The sequence below is a fragment of the Stegostoma tigrinum genome, chromosome 25, assembly GCF_030684315.1.
Source record: "Stegostoma tigrinum isolate sSteTig4 chromosome 25, sSteTig4.hap1, whole genome shotgun sequence".
Taxonomy (NCBI): domain Eukaryota; kingdom Metazoa; phylum Chordata; class Chondrichthyes; order Orectolobiformes; family Stegostomatidae; genus Stegostoma; species Stegostoma tigrinum.
The window spans coordinates 32,644,578-32,671,348 of NC_081378.1; the positions used below are offsets into that span (position 1 = coordinate 32,644,578).

The 26,771-nt window shown below is 40.3% G+C and overlaps 1 protein-coding gene across 4 annotated transcripts in view; it reads right to left on the bottom strand.

Annotated features, from left to right (window-relative positions):
• The window catches only part of tafa5a (TAFA chemokine like family member 5a), a 579,339-nt gene that overhangs the window by 418,247 nt on the left and 134,321 nt on the right, over window positions 1-26,771 (bottom strand). Inside the window, exon 1 of one of the 4 annotated variants that reach the window (XM_048554488.2) lies at window positions 10,132-10,763. The exons of the other annotated variants lie outside the window; for them this stretch is intronic. Within the exon in view, the coding sequence (XP_048410445.1) occupies window positions 10,132-10,222 (91 nt within the window). The 5' untranslated portion in view covers window positions 10,223-10,763. Of the gene's footprint in view, window positions 1-10,131; window positions 10,764-26,771 lie in introns of those variants that run through there. 4 annotated transcript variants of the gene reach the window in all.

Sequence of the window (26,771 nt, forward strand, 5' to 3'; positions counted from 1 at the left end):
TGCTGTGATTCTCTGTCCACTTTGATTCCATTTTTCAGAGAAAAAATTGAAGTCCTTCAAATAAAAGCCAATGTTTGATTGGAAACTAAAAGCAGAAAAATATTAAACAAACAACTCACAGCTTAATTTGTAACATGCACACGTCACATCGCAAACTAATTCTGCCTTAATACAGACCATCTGTTTCAATGCTTTTTCAGGTTGGCATGCATGCAATCAATATGTTGGATACTTATTGAAATGGTTGTGACATATAAGGGATATTGGAGATGAATCAGATATGATCTTCCCCAATTAGGTGGTGTGGGGAGAAAAGTAGAGTGAGGGATTTATCTTGATCTGCCTGGATAGGAGGTGCAAACTGACACAGTTGGATTTGCCAGTTTTTAAATGAAGAACAATGTAGCTGGTCACCAAATAAGTCAGGGTCCAAGCCATCTCCTGTTTTGCAGGATTGTTCTGTATTTTGTACGTTGGCCTTGTGATTCTGAAGGCAACTCTTCAAGATGCCTCCTGTTCCACATGTCCAGGGCAGCAATGTGGTAAACTGCTCCTCTTGTTGCTGCCTTTGTTTCTTGTCTATTTTGCCCACATGCACAGGTTTCCTTTTGTCAGCAGTGAGGAAAGGTGGGGGGTAGCAATATTGTTAAATATCTGACAGCCAATGTATAAGGATGAACTGTTTAACAAAGGTTGATTCAAAGCTCTGTTTCCCCTTCCTCAACTGTTCCCATATCATCCTCTGCCTCTCCACCCCAACCCCACAAAAACTACGCTCTGGAGCATTTGCAAGTGTCCGTTTTTGCTATTAACAGTTTATAAACACCCTGCAACCAATCTATTTAGACCAGCTATCCTCCAAATGGGTTGAGATTAATGTCTGAAGCCATTGTCCACTCTGCTGTTTGATTATCAAACATTGCTTCGTCTATACACTTGTGAACTCACTATTTTGCAGATTAAGAATGACAATAAGGTTACAGATGAACCTCAATTAACCAGTTTTCATTCATTCTCATCAATGAAAATAGTACATTGCATAAATCTATCCTTTAAAAAAACACCAACATTGAATGGAGATAAACTAAAACGAAGGGAAAATGATAATTAGCACCTTGACCCAAATAAAGCTTCAACATTGTATTGTGTAACAGTTGTTTTAGAGAAATGGAATGATCCTCTGCAGAAAAGAAATTTAACTTGGGTCAGAACCAGATATTACTGGATCTGGTCTGTAGCAATATCTCAACACTCTTCATAGTTTAGAAGTACATATTTGGCTGTAATCATTGTTGCCACATAGGAAGCAGAGGCAACATGCTATAGGGTCCTAGCAAGAGCAATCAGCAGGTAATTTATTTCACTGATGTTGGTTGAGGTGTAAATATTTGCACAGGGCAATGTTGAAAATAAGTCCTTAAAACCATACCATGTGATCTTTTACATCCACCTGTGAGGACAGACAGGAGCCCAGTTTAATATCTCATCCAAAAGATTGTGTTTCCAGTATTGTGTTCATCCAGTATTGTGCTGGCACGTTGGCTCAGATGTTGCATTTAAATCTCATGGGTGAAACTTGAGCCCACAAGCTTTTGACTCAGAAATGAATTGCAAACCATCTGATAATTGGGGGAAAAAAAAGTTCTGACTTTTTACTTTATCACTTAGACTCAAAATTGTGACACTAGTTCAACCTTCTTCATAATGACAAAACAGAAGCTTCTATTTAAAGGTGGCTGAAAATAAACTTATTTTGGAGTTACAGTAATCTATTTCAACAGAGCCAATTTATTATAAAAGTTGTAATTTTTAATAATACTACAATTATAAAATTGAGGGAGGAGTGACAGGGGAGGACGGGAGGGGGAGGACTCCTTTCCATTGTGGAGTTCTGATCGAGAATTCATAAAATACTTCGTACAGAATCTCTTTGATACATTACAGCAAACCACTGTGGTCCTCCTGAGGACTGTTTCTCGGAATACACTTGCTATTTACCAGTTCAAGGGCAGACAAGAGATTACTGCAGGGGTTCAACAATTAAATTGTACTTCTGCTGTTGGCAACCTTTTGACTTTGCAGCTCCAAGCTTTGCACATACACAAATGCAGCCTCTGCTGCCTGAAATATTCAGAGTTTAAAAATTTATGTAGCCAAATAAATGACTATTACTGGACATCTTTGTTTAGGAAATCTCCTTTCTGTGCTAATTAAACTGGTAACTTAATTAGCACCAGAATCAATGCAGATGGCAGTACCAGCGTGTTTTTGGCAAAAGATCCAATCTGGCTAGCATTACTTGCTGAATGCAATACCCCATTTAAGTGGTGTAGCAAATTTGCATGTGCTATGAATTTACATTTGCAATTGCAGCAACTGGCCAAGTGTAATTAATGATGTGCGAAAGGCAGAGCAAGAAACTCAGTTTCAAACTCACTCACTGCTTGATTTGAGCACCGTCTCTTCTTTCAAATCAGTCTGAATCAACTTATGAGCTCAGCCAAAAGCATCAGTTTAATCAGGAAACACGGTCCTGCTAAACGGAACTGGATTTCTCTACATTGCAGCAGAGCAGAGTGCATTTACTCAGTCAATAAAATATTGCAACATATTACTATAGGTCTGAGGCTGTTCACGATTGAAATAGTGGAAAAACTGATCATTAACATGCTCACAAGATGTAAATTGATGAGTTGTCTTCTTGTGCATCTTGTTGGTGCTGCAACCGTTACCTGTGGTGAATTAGTCACTGGGAATCCGACAGCCTAGGGGAGAATATCTTGTTCAGGTAAAATTCAGGATTGGGAAATGGAAACTCATCTGACGGTTGTTAGTGGCTATTGGTTCAAATAAACAAAAATAATGCTGCATGTGCTGCTGAGAGAAGGTCATTCCTTGCCTCTAAGAATAGTCACGAGAGATACAGTTTTTCCAGCAACTTTTCAGAGAATGAATAAGCTAAGGAAAATTATTCAGTCAGAGCACAAATGACAAATCACACAGTTCTCTTCAACATACTGCAATGGAATGTAGCTGACCAGTTATTTTTCAACTGTCTCTAAGGTATCGGTTGAACTTGTTTTTTGTTCGAAAATGCACAAAGTGCATGCACATTTCCTGTCAGAAGACCAACTGTCCCAATTATTTTGTCATTTACCTCACTACAATCTGAAGGAATTAACAACTTTTTTCCATCCATCATAAAACTGCAACACAGTGCCTTCCCATCGCAAAACATCCTGAGGGGTGAAATTGCTCTGTATCAGCAGTGCTAAATGGGTCTCAGTGAATTGGCAGCCTGTTATAGACGGCACCAGTTTTTACTTTCATTAATTTGGAAAATACTGTCAAGGTCTTTAGTTTCAAGTTAGGGGCAACTCTTTTTTTACACAAAGAGTGATTTGCGTGTGGAATGAACTGGTAGGGAATGTGATGGAAGCAGGTACAGTTACAACATTTAAAAGACATTTGGATAAGTTCATGAATAGGAAAGGTTTGGAAGGATAAGGGCCAAATGTAGACAGGTGGAACTAGCTTAGTTTGGGAACAAGATTGATGTGGTCTAATTAAATTGAAGGGTCTGTTTCTGTGCTGTACGACTATAATTCTGTAAGATTGCATGCAAGTTATGAACAAAAGAGGGCATTGCAGTTCAAATATAATACTTAACATTACATCATGGTGAAACAAATATAAAAATGTTATATTTTCTACACAGTATCACAGGCATCCAAAGGTGCAAAGGCCAGTATTCGAATAACGTATACATTTTCCTTTGATGGAGATTTGGTGGTTCTTTTATACAGCTAACTACCTTCAATGTTTAATTTCCACATAGCACTCTTGTCATTGTAGGTCAGAAAACAAGAAAATTCAGCTTTAGAACTAATGACTTAACATGGCCGCTGTTTAAATATTAAATATAATATCAGTGCAGCAAAGCTGTCCTCCTTTTTTGAAACAAGAAGGCCAATTTGTTACTTTTCTTTTCTCTTGCTTTGAGAGGATCAGGCAGACAGTGCCACATATTTACCAATCACCAACTTCTCTGAGATCATGACTCAAATCCTTTCTTTGCAAATGTTGAATGCAAACTGAGAGAGAGGAGAGTGAAAACTGGGTTAAGGATTAGCAACACGATGATCTGCATCTCAATATTCAAAACTAAAATGCCAAGCATGGAAAGCTTGCACAGCATGTATCCCATTCTTCAGCTGCCCCTCAGAAACAAGATTTGAAAAGGGATATTTTAATAGCTCTTTCCCACTCGCCCCAAGAACAAACGTGGATTGTTTTACTAGTGTGCACAGCCTATAGCCTATCCATTTGATACAGCACAGCTGTCTCCTGACTGAATGTTAGGAAAAAGATATGTAAAGGAAGATAAAACAAAAATGGAAGTAATTTCCAGCTCTAATAACAATGTAAACAAAATTTGCTGAATTATTTTCCTTTTGAATTTGGAGTAACTTTCTCCCCCTCATATAGTTCCATCTTTGTAGGGAAAATCACTACCAAACTGCTTCTTTCATGGAAAAGCATAAAGGAAGGGAAAACCTCAGCCTCTAGATGAACTAGTGCCTACTTTCAGTACTATAGTTACAATAGCAAACTGGATTTAGCCCAATGGATGATAATCCTTTTTCATACCATAGTCCAAAGTAAGTGGCAGGAGGTTAGTGATTGTATGAACTTGAAATTACAAAAGAAACCAGGTCAAACTTGTCTGAATATCAGAGGCCTCTTCTTGGAAAATTATTCAGGGAATTTTTGATAGATTGCACAATCTCTGTTTTTTTTAAGTATTAGACGGCTCAAATTTTGAAAATAAGTTCAAATATGAACAGATAAATTCTGTGTGTCAAGTAGCCATGTACAGCACTGATAAACTAAAATTGGGACAGGAATTTTCTCCCCAAAGACATAAACCCACTTATGGAAAGAATGAAAATCACAGGTAACTACTGTTCGGGTCATAAACCAGTTATATATAAATTAATACATTTTGGTTTTGTGACATTGACATTATTTGATCTCATTACAATCAAAAAATTATAAAATCCAGATTTCCTTGCCTTTCTGACAGTGTTGGTATAATATGTATAAATTTCCACACTGCCACTTGTTTCTCTCTAAAATAAAACCACATCTTGTATGTTTCTCTGGAGCTTATCTCAACAGCACAGAAGTTGGATTTTTCCTTGCATCACAAATTTAATAGCCAAGCTGCACCTAAACAGCAGCAATGAGGAGTCAGTCTAAATGTTATGAAGACAGAGCACACATTTGTTTTCTAATTGATCATATCTCACACAACTTTAATTTCACCATCTTCTTTCACTTTGGGTTTCCGACTCATTACCCTTTCTGAATACCCAAGTCAACAACTGACTGCACACAATATAAAGTGTGAATGTATCTGTGTCAAGGCTTGGAAAAGAGCAGTTTCAGAACTTGGACTTAATGTGTCACAAAGTATGATTAACATGCAATGTATAAAAGAGACAAGAACTTGAACTTGCAACTTTCCCTTTCAGAGCAATGATGTCTACAGATAAATCTACACATCTTTCTCCCGGGTTACTCTTGGAAAACCGCTGCTAAAAATGCTTCTTGCAAATCACTCACTGGAAGTGACTACCTCGCTTGGAATGTGGGTAAAGCTTGATCCCTCTAAGACCTGACACCATCAGATATCTAATTTTCTTCAAATACTTTCATTTCAAACATCAATTATCATCACTTATTCAGTTACAACAATTTCCTACACAACTTTCTTAAGGTGCAATCTTTTATTAAGTCTTGTAACAGACTGGAGTTTGACAAGGCTTGAACAGAGGCTAAACACATGACTAAATATGAACACCTCAGTAAACATCATCTCATCCAAAATCCTACCATACATATCCTGTCTTGAAGTGCCAGCAACAAGTGCTTCTCTCCAGCAGTTCTATTCTTTCTGCTCTGCATTTGCTCCCAGTCTTAAAAATCATAGAATCATAGCTTGATACGGCACAGAGGAAATCGGTGTACGGGTGCCAGCTTTTGAAAGAGCTACCAGATTAGTTCTAGCCCCCGCTACCCACTATCTCTGTAAATGTTTCATCTTCAAGTAGTTACCCAAATCACTTTTGAAGACAACTATTGGATCTGCTTCCACACCCTTAAAGGCAATGTATTCCATATCAACATAACCACTGCACAAAACATAAAAATAAGTCCTCATGATTCCTCTAGCTAGCCCCCACAGTGATCTCAAAACCTGGAACCTCTGGTTAAGAAAGTTCTGAAAATTGAAGCAGTTTCTCCTTGTTTGTCCTATGAGAAGCATTAATGACTTTGAATCTCATTATTAAAACTCATCTTCAACTTTCTTGTTCCACGGAGTACTAATCCTAGTTTCTCCAAAATTATTATCTTCTAAGATCGATGCATCCTTCCTAAAGTGTAGCACCCAGAACTGAACGTAAGATTGCACAAGGGGCCTAACAACGGTTTTATAGAGAGTTTCACATAACCTCCTTCATACAATACCCAATTCTGTCCTACTAAAAGTTAGAATCCCAAATGCTTTATCATCAGTCATCTCAACTTATCCTCTGGGCCTTAAAAGATTTGTAAGCCTACAATCCAGGTTCTTGCACAAATTTAAATTGTCCTAATTATTTTATATTGCCTCTTTTCATTCTTCTCAATATATATTCACAATTAAATGCATGACATTTCATTTCTCATGTATACGTCTACTTCACCCATCTCCCTACGTCCTTGTGAATTGGGTTATTTTCCCTCCTTGTTCCTCAACTAGATTATAGAGTTCTGTGTCATCTGTAAATCTTGAAATTCTGCCCAGTAAGCCCAAATCCAGGTCATTAATATATATCAATCCGTGGGAAACAGCATTGTTTATTTCCAGTCTGAAAAGCAACTATTCACCGCTAATACCTACTTTGTGTTCTTTAGCCAATTTTGTACACATGCTGCCACTGCCTATTTCATCTCACGGGCTTCAAAATGCCTCCAATATTAAAATCTCATTCTTGTACTCAAATCCCTCTTGATCCTGACCATCTCAAACACCATCCAGTCTTGAACTCTCTGTTCCGCTGACTCTAGATGCCTGTGCATCCCATCCCTACCATTCACTGTTATTCTTTCAGTCATCCCAGTCTATGACAATCTCTCTTTCCAGTTCTCCAGTTTTCTATCTTCCATTAAGATCATCCTCAAAACTGACTTATTTTCTAAGCTTTTACTAATTCTAACTAAAATCTTTTTTTTTGGATCTGAGTCTAAACTTCTCTAACTGCATCTCTGCCAAGTGGAACATTTCCTGGGCTTACTACATTGTACAGTGAAAGTCATTAAAATCTGTCAAATGTTCATTACATCTTAGACGGAAGAAGTGGTTGGACAGCAGAGTTAGGTTCAGCGAAGATGCTGGACATTAGGAAATGTCTTTTGCTACAAAGATAAATGGAAGGAAGAATTTTGATTAACCACACGATGGGTAATTTATCACAAGCGTGTGAACGTAGCTCTAATGATGGCATTTAAAGATTTGCAACACAATTAAATATAGGACAAACACTGTACAGCAATCCCAGTTCAAAAATCAACAATCCATAAAGTACGCTAAATTCTAAATGTTCCTTTGGAATGTCATATATTTCCTTGAGTGAGAATGAGGTGATTACAATTTCTTTTGTTTCATCATTCATAAATTATTGAATTAGTTTCATTGGTGAAAACAATACCACATTGCAAGATGTAACAAATGATTATCTGCCAGATAGATATTCTAAACACAATCTCACATGTCCCCTTGAACTTTATTCTGAGACATCCAATTAATTAGATTTGTTAATAAGTGTATTTCAGCATATTCTGCAAGGACAGAGAATCCAGATTCAAAGCATTTAGGATGCAGATTTCATTTGGCCTATTAGGTAAAATTAATGATGGCTGAAAAGGAGAGACATTCACTATTTATTTAAACCTCAGCTGATAAATAATATTAGATCAGATAAGAGTGCATAATTTGCAGCATTATAATGAGAAGAAAACAAAAATAGTTAACTATACTTAATTAAAAATGAAGGAAGATCATTTCATTTATACTAGTAGGTTTAGGGCTGCTGAATCAGGTATTGACAAAAGTCTGCTGCAGTAGCTTTAAAAAAGTCTGCAAAGTTAGATGAAAAAAATGTATGCCACGGTGTAAGAAGATTTCTGTAGATGAAGAAGTTGATTCTTCTGAGCATCACAATAGCTCAGTATCATGTACTAAGAGAAGCTTAGCTTGAATGCAAACACAGATTGTAAAGAGCTGCTAAATTGTCACTGAGGAGTTCACATATGCATGCACAAAGTAAGTCACGTCAGTGATCAATTATCAGAAACATAAGGTGTCAATTCTCCTACCACATCCTGGCAAATTTTACAGCCCAGCTACTCAACAATCACCCAATAATATTCCAGCTGATAACAAAACAGAAGTACATAAACTCCTGAAAGACCAATTCCTTCAGTTTTATTTCCTACTTAAAAGGACTAGTTAATTGTACTAAACAAAAAGCTGTCATTTCCGATCATTTAATCAAAATATTTTAAGGTTCGTTCAAATGAACTTTCAAAATTTCTGAAACCGAGTCGATGATTTATGAGCAATGTCCGCAAGTAAAACTTAGTTCAATAACCTCATTCTGCAGCCTCTGAAAGCTAGTATGTACTAACGCTACCACTTTTATTTACAATGTCAAATATATATTTATAACGCAGCGAGAATTAAAATACTTCGCTAAATCGTTCGTTTGAAAACCTGTCGATTGTGTTGAACGCAACCTGACGCACAGTCTATTCATTTTTTGCTGCTCCCGATTCTCCGTGATTTCTCGAGTTCCTTTAACGCTGCTCGAAAATAAATGACAGACTGGGACAAGGTAAGTTAGTCGCTAAACTCTGTGAGTGACTTAACCCAGTGAATACTGAATTACTAACAGCCTTCAGAACCACCGGCAAGTCTCTTCCGGCGATTTCAGGATACGGGACGGGTCATATTTGGTAATCTGCAAACCACCTTTAACTTCTGTATCGATGAGTAGTGATGATCGCCTCCAAAATGAGTTCTGCCTTGAGTGCCCACAGAACTGGCCGTGCAAAATGTCAACGAGCTCACGCCAGTGTTTCCTTTACTGACGCTTTTGTCAAATGGGCTTTCCAAACAAACGTATTCTACCTGGATTCTCAACGAAGCGGGCCACGCACTTCGTTCAATCGTTTCAGGCTGATGGACAAGCTTGGAACTTAACAGCTGGAGAGATCGTCAGGTTACATGGTTCCGTGCGCAAACAGTGAAGCGAGATTGACTTCAAAAGGTTCAAAACCCTCTGCGCGCAAATCACTATAAGAATAATTATATCGCCCCTACTTAGGACACATTGTTAGCCCGAGTTAACTTCGTCATCCTTATTCTGATCAACTTTTAGTCTGCTGTTTGCTTCTAAGTTTCCACTGAGCTGAAGGGTCATCGGGCTGATATCTCCGTTTTGGTTTCAGATAAATGCAAAGTCTCAAACCCACCCGGCGACACACACACTTGCAGCATCTCTCAGATGGAAATCTGTCTCCGTCTCTCCTTTATCGACTTAAGTCGCGGGTCGGTCGATGTAGCCCCCGATGAAAAGTTCAGAGAAGTTCAGAGGCAGGTGGGAGAGAGGCCCATGGTAGCGGGAGTTTCAGCGCTGCAGCCCGGGCTCTTTACACGGAGCTCCAGCGCCCTCCACTGAACCTGCAACTCCATTCCCAGGGACAGTTCTCCTCATTCCTCTCCCCCCGCAACCCCCCCTGGCAACCTCGCCGCTGTTTGCACACTCACCAATTCATACCACAGCACTCTTGCCTCCTCTTAAATATACCTCCACTTAAAATCAATTCACAACAAAAAAGTGTCAGGTCAAATAAATTGTAACATTCATAAGGAGAGAGAATCAGTGAGGATTTCGAGGTGTTTTTGTTGCTCTGTTTGTAAGAGGACGGCGGACCGTTTCTAGTTGGCCCCGTCTCGCCGCATATCGAACAGTGTTTGCATTTGCAGAAATGAAAAAAATTCAGAAACAAGAGGATGTTTACCTTCTTTCAGGAGGTGTGAATGGATCACGAATATGAGGACACAGCAGACAGCTGTTCCGGTCAAAGCCCACACAGCTTTCAGGAGCTGCATGCTGAGAATCGCAGGTAGCAGCGTTAGCCTCCCCGACAAGGTACCATGGAGAGAGAGGTTTCCCCCTGCTGAAACTCACTCACACACACACAAACAGACCCTGCTGGGACCGAGAACTGTGGCCTTCACTGTGAGGCCGGCGTGTCGCTGCCCGGATCCGCACTATCCATTCAGCCGCTGTTTTCACGGTTTACTTTGCGTGTGCGTGTGTGAGAGAGAGTGACCAGCCAGACTTCCCCCAGCCCTCTCTTGGGTCACTGAGTTAAAAAAGAAGCAGGTCCTGTTTGTTTGGATGTGCCTGGGCAGACGTAGGTTCCTATCTCGGTGCCTTGACTTCAGTTCAGTGAAAGAGGGCCCGCTCCATCTCCACCCAGCACTCTGTCTGAGCAGGAGAGCGCCGCTCTCCACCAGCTCCCACTCGCCGCCTCTTCTCCACACTTTTTTTTATCCCGGGGGCTGCTGCAAAGACGACAGCTCATGGTCTCGGGGTGCACGGTCACTCCTGTTCTCCCCTCCCTTTCTTGACACACAAACCACCCAAAAATGTATATATATATACACACACCCCTTCCCCTCCCAGTCCCACCCCAGATCGTCCTCACTCGCCACTCCCAGCAGTGAAAAGCAGTCAGTTGAGAAGCCCTGCCTCCCCTCCCTCTCCCTGTGGCTCAGACAGGAGTCTGTTCACTTCAGTCGCGATCCTGCTCCACCGATGGATAGTGCCTGGGGCCGGGAAGCTGCTGCTTTCTGTATCTTCATTTTATTCATACCCATTCCAAGGAGCGAGGCAACATCTTCCAGCATTGGGAGCTGCTCTCAGTCACTCTCCTCCGTCCGGAGCTTTTCAATACGTTTTTCATGCACGATCTCAGCTTGTTAATGTAGCTGTGTTTGTTTCAAGTGAATTTCTCCACTGCAATCCGCCACCTTCCTCTCACTGGCAGCAAGCTCACTTCAAGTCTGCCCGGTCTCAGGGAACCGACTGCTCCTCCCTCCCCAGTCAGGACCAGACTCCTTCCGTCTCCCTGACCCGGGCTGCATTTATACCGAAACCCCAGCTCCTGATCCCGCTGGCAGGCGCGCATCCCTCCCCCGAATGGAAAACGGGAAGGTAAATCCTCTCCTGACGTCAGGTGGAACACATTGGAATAAGAAATGGACTCTGGAGTGTATCGGGGCAGAGAACACACTCAGTCTGCCAACATCATGTCAACTGTGTCTAGCAGTGGCTCAGCTTCGTTTAGATCGGTACAGGGGACCGCCTGGGTGTCAGTCACACCGTCAGTGCACCAGCTTTGAAGTTAAATCATATCTATGTTTTTTTGAGGGCGGATAGTCGAGCAAAAAGCTGAACTCTATTCGCCAGTGTTGCAGATAGCAGTGAGTTCAATTCGTTGCTTCAAGTGGCCGAGGTACAACAATCCCAATGTGGAACTACACATTCCGGTTTAACCAGTTTACCGGGAACCTCGTGTAGCTCGGTATCTTCCCCCCCCCCCCACCCCCATACCCTAGGAAAGAATGTGATACTTTGTATCGTGGCCCATGACAGGCCAATGCCAGCTGGGTTGTAACCGTTCAGGGTGACTTTGCACAGGCCAGTGTACATGTTCTAAATCAGATAACTTCAGAGGCAATGGTCTATCCGTTACAAACATAAAGATTTCTTTGTTAACGTTTCGGGTCCGGTGACCCTTCCTCACAACAGGTTCTGAGAAAGGGTCACCAGACCCGAAACGTTAACTCTGTTTTCCCTGCCAGATACTGCCAGGCCTGCTGAGCTTTTCCAACAACTTGTGCTTTTGTTCCTGATTCACAGCATCCGCTGTTCTTTCAGTTTGTATAAAGATTATCTTTTGTTTTTGTTTTATTATTCCAGCCAATATATTGTGTCCAACAATATATATCTGCTTTTGATTACAGGGTGGCATTAACAAGTCCAAGTAAACTATAAAACACGCATTTTTAAGCTTTTAAATGCACTTACAGTTAGGAGAACTGAAGCTGTCTGTTGGAGTGAAACCTTCAGACAATCAAATCAATAAACCAAGAGATCAAATTACATGCAGTGTGACAGCCAGAATTGTCAGCCCGGCATTTGTACCCTGCAACAGGAGACAGAAAGCTAACCGTCAAATGTCGTAATCAGCTTGAAGTCCTGCAATCTGCTTTTGTCTGGAATACTCATTATAAACATCAGCAAAGAGGTCAAATCATGTGCTGAGAATGGTTCTTGCAAGGCTATCCATTCTCTCAAATCCTGTGATCACACGGGAGGGCTGCTTTTTGAACGTCTGGCAGTGCCATTTTTACACTCGCAGTTGGGCGCTGTCCATAGTACTGGCCCTTATCGTGATTGATGAAATTGACAGCCTTATGTAGAAAGGTTCGACTGATGGAATAGAAATATCAGACGACAAAGTTGCAAGCACACCAGTAATATTGAAATTGCCGGAAATCTGGAAACACAGAAAATACTGGAAAAACTGAGCGAATCAGGTAACTTCTGAGAAGTGAACGTTTCAGATGTTTCTCTCTCCTCAGATGCTACCTGATCTGGACTTGGTGCATTTTCTGTTACGTCAACACCTTACATTAAAAAAAGCTTGGCATTTATTTCACCTTTCACAAATTCACAATCAATCAAATACCTAAAAGGATCATGAATGGAAACCAATTTGCAAAAAAAAAATCCCTTAAGCAGCAGTGAAATGGATAACCAGATAATTTGTTTCAATAATATTGGTTGAGGGAGAAATACTAGAAAATATTGGCCTGGGATTTTTATAATAATTTTACAAGTTTTACTGTACAATTCTTTAAAAAAATAATTTCAAGGATTTTGGCATTATAGGCAAAATCAATATTGTGTTGCCTGTGAAAAGGTGGGGTGGATCATTTAATGATTTACTGCAAGGAGCCCCACTCTTTTTTTAACCTGATGACAATTGTTTAACAATTCATCCAAGGAACATCACCTTTGACAGTGCAGCATCACCTCAGTCCTGAACTTCTAGTCTAAATTATCTACACAGCTCTTTGGAAATGTTTCAGTATATTTTACACTTAGGAAAGATAAACCCAATTACACATTGTGTTCACTAATATATCAAAGTCTGTTTGAGTTAATACTTACCCTATTATGAAAATAATTTGAGAAGATTGTATTGTTAAAACATTTGTATCTATTCATAGACTATTCTATCAGGACTCCTTCTCTCCACGGTAACGTACAGGGACAGGTACCCAGGATATCTATTGGCTCATCAGCAAGGCATAGAGTCATCATGCATTTAAGGATCTACCAGCACTGACGTATGCACCATCTTACGTTAATGAGCTGCTGGCATTGATGAAAAGGTTAAAAAACATTATACCTTTCATTATTTCATCATGTAGCAGAAAAGGTTTCATATTGCCCAAGAAATTGCAGAGTTAGAAGAGGTGCGCAAAAACATGAGAACAACCAAAGAGGGAGGAACTATGGAAATTGCCAGGGGATTTTTAGGAGCAAGTCCAGCAATGCAAAATGGCTATACCTAGTAGAAGGAGTATTAAAGTATTGCAAGCTGGAGATGCAGCGCCTCTCCTTGTCTGACTCTACTGCATATGAAACCTCAGCACTCCAAGGTTAGTTCTCAAGGTCCTTCTCCTGACTTGGATATGGAGAGATATAATAACATTGTAACTCAGGGACAAGTGCTAGAGACAGACAAACACCTCAAGGAACCACCACGTCTTACAAGTATGAGAACAATAAAAGAGGCAAGAGGGAAAGGGTAGGCCCCTCAGAGATTGAGGGCAGCACTCCCATGCTCAGCTGACCCATTTGCAGGGTCACAGGAAGCATAGTGAAAGAGACAAGAATTGTGATCCATCTTCCCATATGTCAGGAATTCCCAGTGATAGGTCATGGGCTGAGAATAGAGGAATCCATTCAGCTTATAGACGTTATATTGACTGATGCTTTTTAACACACTCTCCATTGAGAAACTGTCTAAGTTCATGGAAACCTATGCACAAAAACACTCAAAGTAGATACAGTTGCAAAGCAGCGATCCACACAGAATGCTGCCATACGTTACAACATTGACTGATCAGTAAAACAGATGGCACAAGAGATGCTTAGAGTTGCAGTTACAGCAGAGCGGGTGATCCCCTCCAGTTAGTCTAGAGCTCCAGCAGGTGTCGAGGGAGCTGACAATAGGGAAAAACCTACTTTGTTTCATTCTCAGTAGTCTACCTGTCCAGGTGTGTCTGATCATGATGGTACTGGTGGAGTGACTGCTGCACAGTCTTTGTAGTGAAGAAGTCCTGTCTTCACAATGAAAATGCTCTCTATTGTGTTTTGCAGCACTATGACCATGCTAAATGGGATACATTTATACTGTGGCAACAAGAAGTCAGAGACCAAGGATTTTGAGGCAACTAAGTCACCTCCTGTCTCCCCAATTTCTGCTGAACATCTAAAAGACAGAGTGAAATAACACTTTCTTCTTGTTTGTGTGCATACTGCTCCATCAACACTCAAGAAGCTCAGTACCATATAAGACAAAGCAACTCACTTAAATAGTAGGTGATCTACCACCCTCAATTCTTACTCTGTTCACTACTTATACACAACAGCAGCTATCTGTTCATAAAAAAATACAATATAGCAATCACTGAAGTCCCTTCAACTACCCCTTCCAAACCTATGACCTTTACCATGTAGGAGAAAAGGGGCAGTTGATGAAGGCAGCAGAAAACCGCTACCTTAAAATACCTCTCAAAGTCACATAACTGCTGACTTGAAACTATATCACTATTCCATCAATGTTGATGGTTCAAAATCCTAGAACCTCCTTCCTGAAGCACTGTGAGTGTCCACACCCTAAGGACTGTAGCAGCTCAGAAAGGTGGCTCCCACAACCTCCTCAGATATAATTAAGGGTAGATGATAAGCAATAGATCACATCATATTAACAAGTAAGAAAAAACCATCCAGAGTGCCAGCCAAAGGATGAGGTAGTCAGCGAGGATGATGATGAGAGTACAAACACACAAGAAACACTGTTGACCTCTGAAAGGCCATTTGTACAGCAGGTATTGCTCTATATTGACACAAAGACAGTAGGCTGTCACCCTGACCACACTATCATTGCCATGATGGCAGACTGCCATGGGAATCTCAGCTGCTAACAGAAATAAAAGAGGCTGTAAGCAGAGAACCACATAGAATTAGCCAAAATCAGAGATTATTACATCAGGCTGAAACTTTTTATGGTACTTGTGTACTTCTTCTGTTCCTTCACACACTGTAAATGACATCGCATGATGTCATATGGATGAGCTTTCACTCTTTAATGGCAATACTATGAAAGAAGGGAAATGGGGAAGAGGAGCAACAATGCTTAAAGAGGGACAGTGAAACCACTGAACTAACATTTTTCATCCACTGGCTGTAAGAATGGTTCTATTCCAGGCTGTGTTTTCAAAGAAAATGCTCTCACAGGCAGCTCAGAGTGAATTCCAGACCATGCAGTCGTCCTGATTTCTAAGAGGTCAACTGAAATGCTCCTGTATCAGATGATCCTTGACGTTGACAGTATCTTGAAGAGATCCCAGAGTCGACTGCTGGCCTTTGCCATCGTCATCCATCGTTAAGACACATCTGATATTTTGCATCTTCCTTGTCCACTTCCATTCCCTGGTCCTCCACTTTCTCCACCGTGCTGCTGCCTTCTGAAGCCTGACTCTCTTCAAGGTCAGCATATTTCTGAGGGGCCATGTTATGGGGAATACAGCAGCCCACCAAAACGTCAGGAAGTAGCTCAGGAGAGTACTACAGGATCATCACCAGAGTGGTCCAGGCATTGGGACTGAAGCCTCAGAAGTCCAATGGCTTACTCAATGGTAGCCTTTGTGAGAAAATGGCCTCGGTTATAGTTTTATGGCCCTTTTTCAAGGATACAAAAAGGTAAGAAACTGTTGCATCATGCATTAGCTTTTGTCCCTTAGAATCCATCCACAGAATCACGGGGTAGGATGAAGAGTTAAAACTGTCAGGACAGGAGAAGGATGAAAGAGTCAAAGCAACTGCCTGGAGAGTAATACTGTACAACTCATGCACCTTAACAAACTCCGAAACTTGCCCTCTGCAAGAGCTCAACAAGTTCTCTAATTTACTTATAAAAGTCGCAGAATCAGGTGGATTACTGGGCCCTAATTTCCCCCATTCAGCTTAAATTTGGAAGTGGCAGGAATGGTGAATAAAAAAAAACAGGCATCCTGACTAGCAGTTTTTATGGTCCCACCCACCTCTGTTCACTTCCCTTGTGGGATCTAATAATCCTGACCAGTCTTCAAGGTATGAACCTGATCTTCTATGGTGACCTTACACACTGATATTTGACTGATTTTGATACAGAGGATAGCAAGAACTGCAGATGCTGAAGTTAGAGTTGAAACAGTGCGGAGCGGAGAAACACAGTAGGGAGCTCCTGCTGTATCTTCACATTAAAATGAACATTGAGGAAGTGAAAGGGCCCTTAGGTAACGAATCTCACTGACTGGTTACTATCCACTTTGATGTCTACTTAGATGTAATCAATGATATTTTTCACCTAAGCAAGTGATGCCCATAGCCCTTTGCACTAGCCAGCTTTGAAAATAGGCCATCAGTGATTTGCAAGATACAGCAGAGTGCAGGAGTTTGTGAGATGTTACCAAGGTCCAAAGTCGGAGGGAACCAAAGGCACAGATATTCAAGGTCAGAGGTTTGAATTGTTCATAGTAGGACATTGTTAAACAATGCTGCTCATAGCATGAACATGGGGGAAATGAATAGTCTATAACACTTTGGCACTATGACTTGTGATAATATGTTAGCTTTAAGAGGCACATTTTGTTTTGGTGTAGTTTTTTAAAATTCAGAGAGGTTGAGACAGAGGGATAGAGCAGACTGCTTAAAAGCAATAAAATAAAGAGCTTGTCAGGCAGTGGATATTTCTTTGAAAGGTTGGAACAATAGAATCAGCATGAAATGGTGGAATCAGGCTCTCAGAGAGCCAGTATTTGGTCTAACCCATAGCAGACATATTCCCATGCTAACAAGGACATTGCTTCATGCTTCCTCAGACCCAAAATCTGAGCACTGCATTCCCAATGCCAGCTACAGTCTCCCTTGCACTCAGCTAGATTCCCAATTATGTTTTGAACTCTTGCTCCTTCTCCTTCTGCCCCTTCAATGCCAACAAGGAGATAGCTGAACACATACTGACCAGTCTGGTCAACAACTGTGCACATCCAACAATGCCTGGAAGTGTGCTATTGGATCTGTCCCTCTCAGCCACATTCTCCACTGATTTTGTTTTTCATAGAATCCCTAGTGTGGAAACAGGCCCTTCGGCCCAACAAGTCCACACCGACACAAAGACCATCCCACACAGACCTATCCCCCTAATCTACACACCCCTGAACACTACGGGCAATTTAGCATGGCCAATCCATCTAGCCTGCATATCTTTGCACTGTGGGAGGAAACCAGAGCACCCGGAGGAAACCCACGCAGACACAGGGAAAATGTACAAATTCCACACAGACAGTCACCCGAGGGTGGAATTGAACCCGGGTCCCTGGCGCTGTGAGGCAGCATTGCTAACCACTGAGCCACCGTGCCGCCCTTTTCTATCTCGAAGTGATTGTGCTGCTGCAACCAACTGTTCATTGTGTTGCATTTGGTTTATCCTGATATTATACAACTCATGCACCCTAACAAACTCCGAAACTTGCCCTCTGCAAACTCTCAACTAGTTCTCTAATTTACTTACAAAAATTGCAGAATCGGGTGGATTACTGGGCCCTAATTTTCCCCATCCAGCTTAAATTTGGAAGTGGCAGGAATGGTGATTAAAAGAAAAGGAATCCCAAAGGGCAGCTCTTATGGTCCCACCCACCTCTATTCTCTTCCCTTGTGGGACCTAGTAATCCTGTCCAGTCTTCAAGGTATGAACCTGATCTTCTATGGTGACCGAACACAGTAATATTTGACTGATTTTGATAGAGAGGATAGCAAGAGCTGCAGATGCTGGAGTCAGAGTCGATACAGTGTGGAGCGGGAGGAAAACAACAGGTCAGACAGCATCAGCGGAGCAGGAGAGTTGACGTTTTGAGCCTAGACCCTTTATCAGGTACTGAGGAAAGTTCTAAGCTTTAAACATTGACTCTTCTATTCCTCTAATGCTGCCTGACCTTCTGTGTTCCTCCAGTTCTACAATGTATCAACTGATTTTGATGTTAGCTGTTGATACAGAGCTTTGACAAACAATAAATCTCTGCAGTCTACAGTTTGTTTTGCAAAATGCAAGGGAAAATCTGCCCATTAAGTGGATAATTGATATTGAAAGACCTTCTTAAAGCAGACCTGGACTCTCTTTGTCATTTGATGCGACGATATCAGAAATTCTATCACTTTATCAGTACAAACCCTTTCATTTCCCTGGAAGAGAACCAGATTTTCCATTAGGTAGAAATATAAGAGACGGCTAGTATGCATGCTATGACAATCTGTTTAGGATCATTATGAAAAAGATACATAATTATAATATTCCTTTATTGCAAGAACATTTTTGCCTACTTGATACTTCTGTGAAATATAGGAAGCACGTATTCCTTTGTTTTCATTGGTAACTTTGTGCAAATCTTATACTCGAAAAAGTATATTCTGACACTCTGAAATACTACAAACATTTAAGTTCTGCATTAGCCAATATATTGTCATTCCTTTAACTTTATACACCATATAACTTTGTCAACAGGTATAATTAAAACAATCCAGGATATTGAAATATGAACAATCAATTCAGAATTACAAGTATATCATACCAGAACAAAATCTGGTGAGAAATTCTTGCTGCTTAAAATAAAATGTATAAAATCCTTGGCCATACAGAGAAGCGCATTGATATAACAAAATTCAATCAAAATTGAACCATTAATAATTAAGTTAAAAGAATAAAAGGTCACCTCATATTTTCAATAGTTATACCATTTCCTTCCCAATACTTCAGTTGTGGGATTCAAATCAGTCAAAACTAATATTTCTGGCTGAAGAGATTCTCTGTTTTGCATAAGATAAAAGATCCAATATGATTTTAACCAAATTTAGATTGAAGGTAGATCTCAGGAAATTCATTACAGTAAATGATTTCGCTTTTAGCCACAAGAACATATAATTAATTGATTTTGTTGCTTCCATCCTGTAAGATTCATCTTCCGAAATGCACAGTAAAAATAACACAAAGCTCCCTGTAACAGGAGCCTTGATAATGATGGACGTCAGCTGGGTAAATCGATTCTCGTCTCCGGTCATGTTTAAATATGATCAAAATACGTGGTAAATAATTTCATCGTTATTTCCCTGCCACAGAAAAGCATGGTGCCCTGTAGATACTGTAGCAAAATCCAGCTATGAAAAGGTATTCGTAACAAAAGAAATCATGTTTATTATCAGTTGATATAAGAGATTCCAACAGACAAAAGATTGTTACAAAGAGCAAGATATCACCTGATGTATTGATGGATCATTTGATTGAAAACAGTATTCTCTCTCTCTCTGTCTCTTAAAAGTTGTCAATTTACCCATTCAATCTTGTTACGGATCCCCAGCATGCTCCACTGGGAATCTAAATCACTGACTACAAAATGTCTCAACTAATTCTAATATTCTTCTCAGTTTTACATAAAATTGTCCTTTACAAAGCCATCCAAACATTATTAAAAGAAGAAACGAGTGATCTTGTGGGTCCACTGATATGTTTTCATGTCAGTGAAGGTTATAATCCACCACCTTGTTCATGACAGGCTAATGTTTTATTAGCAATGAATACAACACACTGCATGGAAAGTAAAAGACATTGGGCACTGGACTGTCAGCCCTGTTAGTCTGGATTAATTCTTAAAATGTCAAAACTGGGTTTGAACTCTAAAACTTTAAATGAAAATTTTCTAAAATAAAATCTAGTTGATCTTCTCTGGTGGTCCTCAAGAGCATTCCTGGTTTCAAGAAATCTTGTTTAGTTTAGTTGTGATGACGGAGCTATGTTAAATTGGCCTGTCCCTTTAAAGCCACTTCCTTTGTACAAAGTGAATCAAACTGACCAGCTCTGATGTCAGTTTGGGGTTGAAAGAAGTTGTTGAGAAAAGTGTCTGTAGATTTGCAGCTGTTTGCAAATGCCAATTTTTACCCTTGAGGAAGTTAGGTTAATAATGTCGTACAAACCATTGAGAAATGACTGACATTCTTTATCATTCTCAAAGACATTTTTCTCAAATTCATTTTGCATCTGTAAGTAGTTGGAACACTTTGAAATGTGATGTCAAAGAAGAATAACATGGAAAGATTTTATTTTCAAGATCAACCAAATCTTGCATAGCCCATTGATTCATTTATACCCAACAGGTCAATCTTACAGTTGATCTTTAAAATTATGATAGCTGTTATGATCTCCATCAATGATTGTTAAAAATAATTTAATACTAACCTTTTGAACTGTACCCATATCCCTTGAAAATTCAGCTATGTTCATTCAGCATCCATTATGGATGAACACTGCCACATGCAGCATGCCCAATCTAAAAGTAACAAATTAGCAGTTCTCCTGATTCCAATGAAAATTTGATGTCAGGCTGTTACTATCCATCCTGCTCAATGCAAAGACAAAACCTGCCCTAGACCCCTGATTTTACTCAGGTGGGATTTTCAAGTTGGGGGAGAAGTTTAAGTAAGGGCCTTGGAGCATTCACAGCACACATGGCTTTTCCAACAAGATCCTCAAACAGATAAGTCTGAGAAAGGATACGGAGAAAGTTAACCAGAATATCACTAGGGATGAGGGAATTCAGTTAGGAGACAATGGAAAAAATTAGGACAGATCCCCTTGAAAGAGAGAAGGTTAAAGAAGTGACCCAGTTGAGACTTCAAGATGATGAGAGGCACTGATAAAGGAGACGCAGAAAACCCATTTCCTCTGGCAAGTGCACCAGTAATTAAAGGTCATCAATTCAAAATCATTGGCAAAAGTTATGAAAGGGAGGTAACAAGTACTTATTTTCACTCAGAAGCTGTGAAGCATTCAGCACTGTCAGAATCTAAAACATTTCACTTGCAAAGGGGGCAGAAGCCGATGCCTGAAATAATATAACAACTGAGTCAGACAGGTACACAATGAGGAGGAAATTACAGGATAAAGGACCAAGGGTGGAATGTGGGACTAATTTTGCCTTCTCTTTCAATGGATAACTCAGGATGATGGACTAAATGGCTGTCTTCAGATCTTTAAATAAATGTGATTCAAAGCCAGCTGCTAGGTTTGCCTCCCTTTTAGGTGGCAAACGTTCACAGAAGTGGCCACATACAAAGTTTCCTACTTCTGAGGTGGAGATTTGAGAGAGGCTGGAGTGTTTACAGTATGATTTGTCTGATTGCCCACAATCAATCCACACACATCAGAAACTGATGAGGGCAGAGATGGACATTCAGTGATCATGGGCGAGACTCTACTTTATGGGATAGGCATCAGCGAATATGGAGGATGTCAGTGATATTGGGCCATGCCCTAGCAGGGCGCAACAACCAGGGGCATTAGATGATTACAGGTGACTCTACTTTAGGGAGACAACAAGGGAAGTAGCAGGTGAGATTGAGGATGAGGCTTGGGGTATTTGGGAGGAATGGGGGGAGTGGCGAGTGAGGATATCCACAATGGTCCTTCCAATCCACAACAGTGCTGGAGAAGTGATTTATCCATTTCATGCAGCAGTCTTCACCTCCCCTTAGTTGCAGGGTTTTCCAAAGGCCAGGAAAGCTATCCGGCCAGAGTTAACACCAGGCAGAATGGTGGCTCAGTGGTTAGCACTGCAGCCTCACAGCACCAGGGACCCAGGTTCAATTCCAGCCTTGGGTAACTGTCTGTGTGGAGTTTGCACATTCTCCCAGTGTCTGCGTGGGTTTCCTCCGGGCGCTCCAGTTTCCTGCCACAGTCCAAAGATGTGCAGGCTAGGTGGATTGGCCATGCTAAATTGCCCGTAGTGTTCAGGGTGTGTGGGTTATAGGGGGATGCTTCAAGGGGCGGTGTGGACTTGTTGGACCGAAGGGCCTGTTTCCACATTGTAGGGAATCTAATCTTAACTCTAGAAGAGAGACAAAAGTCTATCATGTAACCTAATTAAAATATTTAAGTTTTCAATTGGTGTCCTATCCATCCGTCTCTCTTAAAACTGAAAGCAGGCAGCACTTCCAGATTTGTTGAGTCCATGTTTTAGCTTCTTAACATATTAACATCCTCACCCATCTCAAACCCACTTATTTTGGAAGGTCATCATTCCTCTCAATGAATTAAAACTGTTCAATGTGTGCTGTGAAGCAACAGAATACTTCTGAACCTTGCAATGCCAGCCAGAAGAATTTTTAAACGTTACCAAACTGGCTAGTTATAGAATATAAGTAAGGTGTTCATATTACTTAACCTGACAGACAGAAATTGAGTTTCAGCAACAGGTCCAACAGGAAATGCGCTGAAAGATTTAAAGTTGAATGCTTTGTTTCAAAGAAACAACAACTTCTATCTGTTGTCCTGAAAGCAGCCATTTAGAGGAAAAATATATTTACAAAATTTCTGGCTATGCTTTCCATGAATGCTCGTTCTTGACTGACAGTGTTTTGAACAAAACCCTGGCACCGATATCAGAAGATTAAATTAAGATCAAAAAGACAAATGAAAAAGAGAGCTTTGTTAGACCTTTGAAAACAGCTCTCCTCCCCACTACTACCCTTGTGTGGAGCAAACGTGCTAAAGAAAATGACTGGGAACAAACGAGACAAACAGTAGTTTGTGTGTCTTCCAGATAAGTGCTTTGAAAGTGAGTGCAGGGGGTTAGCTGACGCAATACAGCAAATGTATAATAAGAAGGAACTTGCTGCTTTGCTTGGTGTGAATATTGAACATTATCATACTTGAAATTCACCAAATTCAGGCATTTTAGAAAGTGCTGGTAAAAGTACAGCCACAGATGGCTGTAGTAGTCCAAGTTTAACATGAACAGAACAGTTGCGTAGAATCTGTTCTGCTGTGTAGAAATTTATTTTTGATAATAAACTTCATATACTTTTTTATTAATTGCACTAACTTTAAGTTTATCTTGTAACAACGTTAAGTGGAACAAACAAATTCAAGTTGTTACATTTACTCACAGAAACACTCTTCCAAATTTCAGCTGTTTCATGCATGCATGTGGATAGATGTGAAGTAAATGATTGTTATGGAATGCAGTAGTTTACCAAAAAGAAACAATATTACAATGTGTTGTGGATGACTGGTTGGAAGGAGATGTGAAGCGCCAGTGTTAAGACGTACAATGACATTGTGATGTCACTTGCAGAAATGTTAGGCCAACCATCCTACGGCATACGGCTTTAGCCACAATGACATAAGTCGGCCATTCAGCCTCGGAAGGGGCTGAAGTGGGATGTTGTTTCTAAATTCTCATGTAGTCATACCAGATCATAGGTCTGCTCTTTCAGTAGAGATAGATGACTGGTGGTGGTTTAAGCTGAAAGTCACCAAGCCACAGGCAAGGGGAGAGTTTGAGAGGAAGAATCCATCATAGCAACCTCAGCCACTGTGGAAATGGAACCTATGCTGTTGGCATCACTCTGCAATGTAAGCCAACTTTCTAGCCAACCAAACTAAACCAACAAATACTGGAAATCACAGTGGGTCAGACTGCATCCATGGAGAGACTGCAAGCTAATGTTTTGAAACATTAGCTTGCTCTGTCTTCACGGATGCTGTCTGACCTACTGTGATCTCCAGCATTTGTTGTTTTCGGTGCAGATTCCAGCATCTGCAGTAATTTGCTCATAAACTAAACCAACCCTCTATCCTCCTTATTACCTTCAGAAAACTCAGTCTTCTTTGGAAAAAAAATGTTAAATTTGGTCTCAGATTTCCAGCCTCTGCAGTATTTTACTTTTGTGCCAAATGTGTTCACTGGTGTCTTGGTTTTAAAAATATTCCTGAAACAAGTATGTGATAACCTTAGGATTCACTTGCGCACTAACATTCTGTGAAGGTCTGTAACCTGAACATGGATACCCGATGCTTCTGACCTCTATGCGCTCAGATGAGGTCCAAATGACATCAATTGTTGTTTTGGAACGGAGAGTTGGTCAGAGCATGTGCTGTCCGTTCTCAGCTTGGCTTTGGGCAGTTGAGCACCACAAGAGAATCATAAAGCCAAGCTCCTCATACCCTTTGTGGGGCCAGGAATAGTGGGAGTGTTTCCCTTTGCTGATCAGAACCTCCAGCTGCATACCATATCTCACCACCTCAGGAGGGACTAATGGTACAGATGCTGGCCAAACCACCTGACGTTGCCCTGGCTCAGCACTGACAATATGACTTTGCATGTTCAATTCATGGTTGTGTCTCACCAACCTGATGTACAGCATCAAAGCAGAGTCAGCTTTTTAGCCAATACATTCCATTGGCCAAGTGCCCCTTTCCACTCTGGGGTGAACCCACGTTCACATATTCTGCACAACGCACACCATGAACCTTAAGTAAGAATACAGACACATTGCTACATGACTGGATGCAGGAAATTAAACAGAATTGGAAAGACGTGACAAAAAAAATTAAAAAAAATATACATTCATGTCATCTAGTACATATCAATTTTGACAGGACTAAGCTTTCATGTCAATGTTCAATAAAATCTTAATGTTCTTTGCAGTTACTGGTAATGCTAGATAATCTTAATTATGAGTTATACTCTGCAGAACAATCCTGCTAAGTATAACAGCATGAAAGGAACACACACAAAGCCCATAGGCATGTTTTGATTTATGCTCCACTGTGAAGCAAAAATAAAATTTCACTTTCTGCTGTAAACCAGTCAACACGTAACATGAGACATCAGTCCTCTAAATGTCAATGAAGTTTTTAAAATTTATATTTTGTTCTCTTTTTCCTTTGCAGATCTGTGACATTCATATACAAAATTGTGTTCTCATATAAATCATATCTCAGTACATCCTTTCGGTGCCTAGGATCCAAACATTTTTACACGTTCATCAGAAAATGTTTCCAGTCATTTGTAAATCACATCGTTTCAGCTAGGTGAATGCTGCCACCTACCATACAGCTGAGAATGGACAGCAGCCATTCATCATATTTATCCACTGGGACAAAGAGCAAAGGGAAAATATGTGACGCTGAGGATGTGAACAACCTTTCTTGTCCTATTGGATGCAAATAAGAATAATCAATGGGGAGATATAAACTATTTTCAAAGAAGACTGGAAACATCTATTTATTTTAGCAGTATTTTAGAATTTTCCAGTCTTCAGTTCTATGTCACATTTAATAGATCTTAATATAAGCTCTGACAAATAAAGTATGGGAAAAAACAAATGTTGAAATGCATTGTTGAACAGACTCACCAAGTAGAAATACAGCTACCTTTTGTTCCTTAATTTATCATTAAATACGTGTTTCTATTTCTGAGCGTGATTGATTAAATTAATGAATAAAACTCTTTAGTAAGCAGGAATCCAATTTACGCATAAATGATCAGTGAATATATCATTTGTGCCGTAAATACTGTGATATTGTCATTCAGTGTTTAAAATAATCATTTCTCCCATCAGTCCTCAGTTACCTGGCATGGTGTTGAAATAAGATTACGATCTGTTTGGATACTATTCAGAAGAAATCCTGGATGTGGAGAATCAACCGTCAAACTCTGGAATATTTGCTTTGCTTAGAGCCAACTGTGTGCTGTTTGATGGGAAGTGGTAGCTTACCATAAATAAATGATGTAGCAATATTATTGTGGTTGAAGGTAAATGTGAAGCACCAGTGTTAAGAAGTACAATGACATTATGATGCCACTTGCAGAAATGTTAGGTCAATTGTCATATGGCATGCAGTTGTAGTCAGAATGACATAAATAGGCTATTCAATGCCCCAAAGGAGTTGAAGTGAAGAGCAACTTAGTTAATCTCTCATGCAAGAGGGATGAACAATGAGGACTGGATATGCTCAGGCTTTTGAGTGTGGAGAAGTGATAGCCTAGAAAGTATCCTATAGTTGTCTAATCTGATTTACAAGCAGAGAATAAATACAGGATAGTGCTTTCAGATCTACCCAGCTAAAAGGAGTAGATGGGACAAGCTTAGAATTGTGAAGGGCATCATTAGGGCAAGTGTCAGGAAGTATTTCTTAAGATATAGATGTTGTTTGGGATGGGTTGTTTTGCAGAGTAATTCTGTTTAGGTTACCTGAGTTCATTTGAAAAACTCTGAAATCAATCTTTTAAGTGAAAAAACAGAGGCAGGAATCCTGATACGAGCTGAAAATTCCCTCCCTTCTTCCAGATGTATCTTGAGATCTTGTGAACACAACAAGTAGGGATGTGGGCTGAGGGAAGAAAGCAGTCAACAAATCGACCACAAGTGATGAACTGGAAAAGAAAAGTAATTGTGAAGGTCCTACAGTTAAATAGA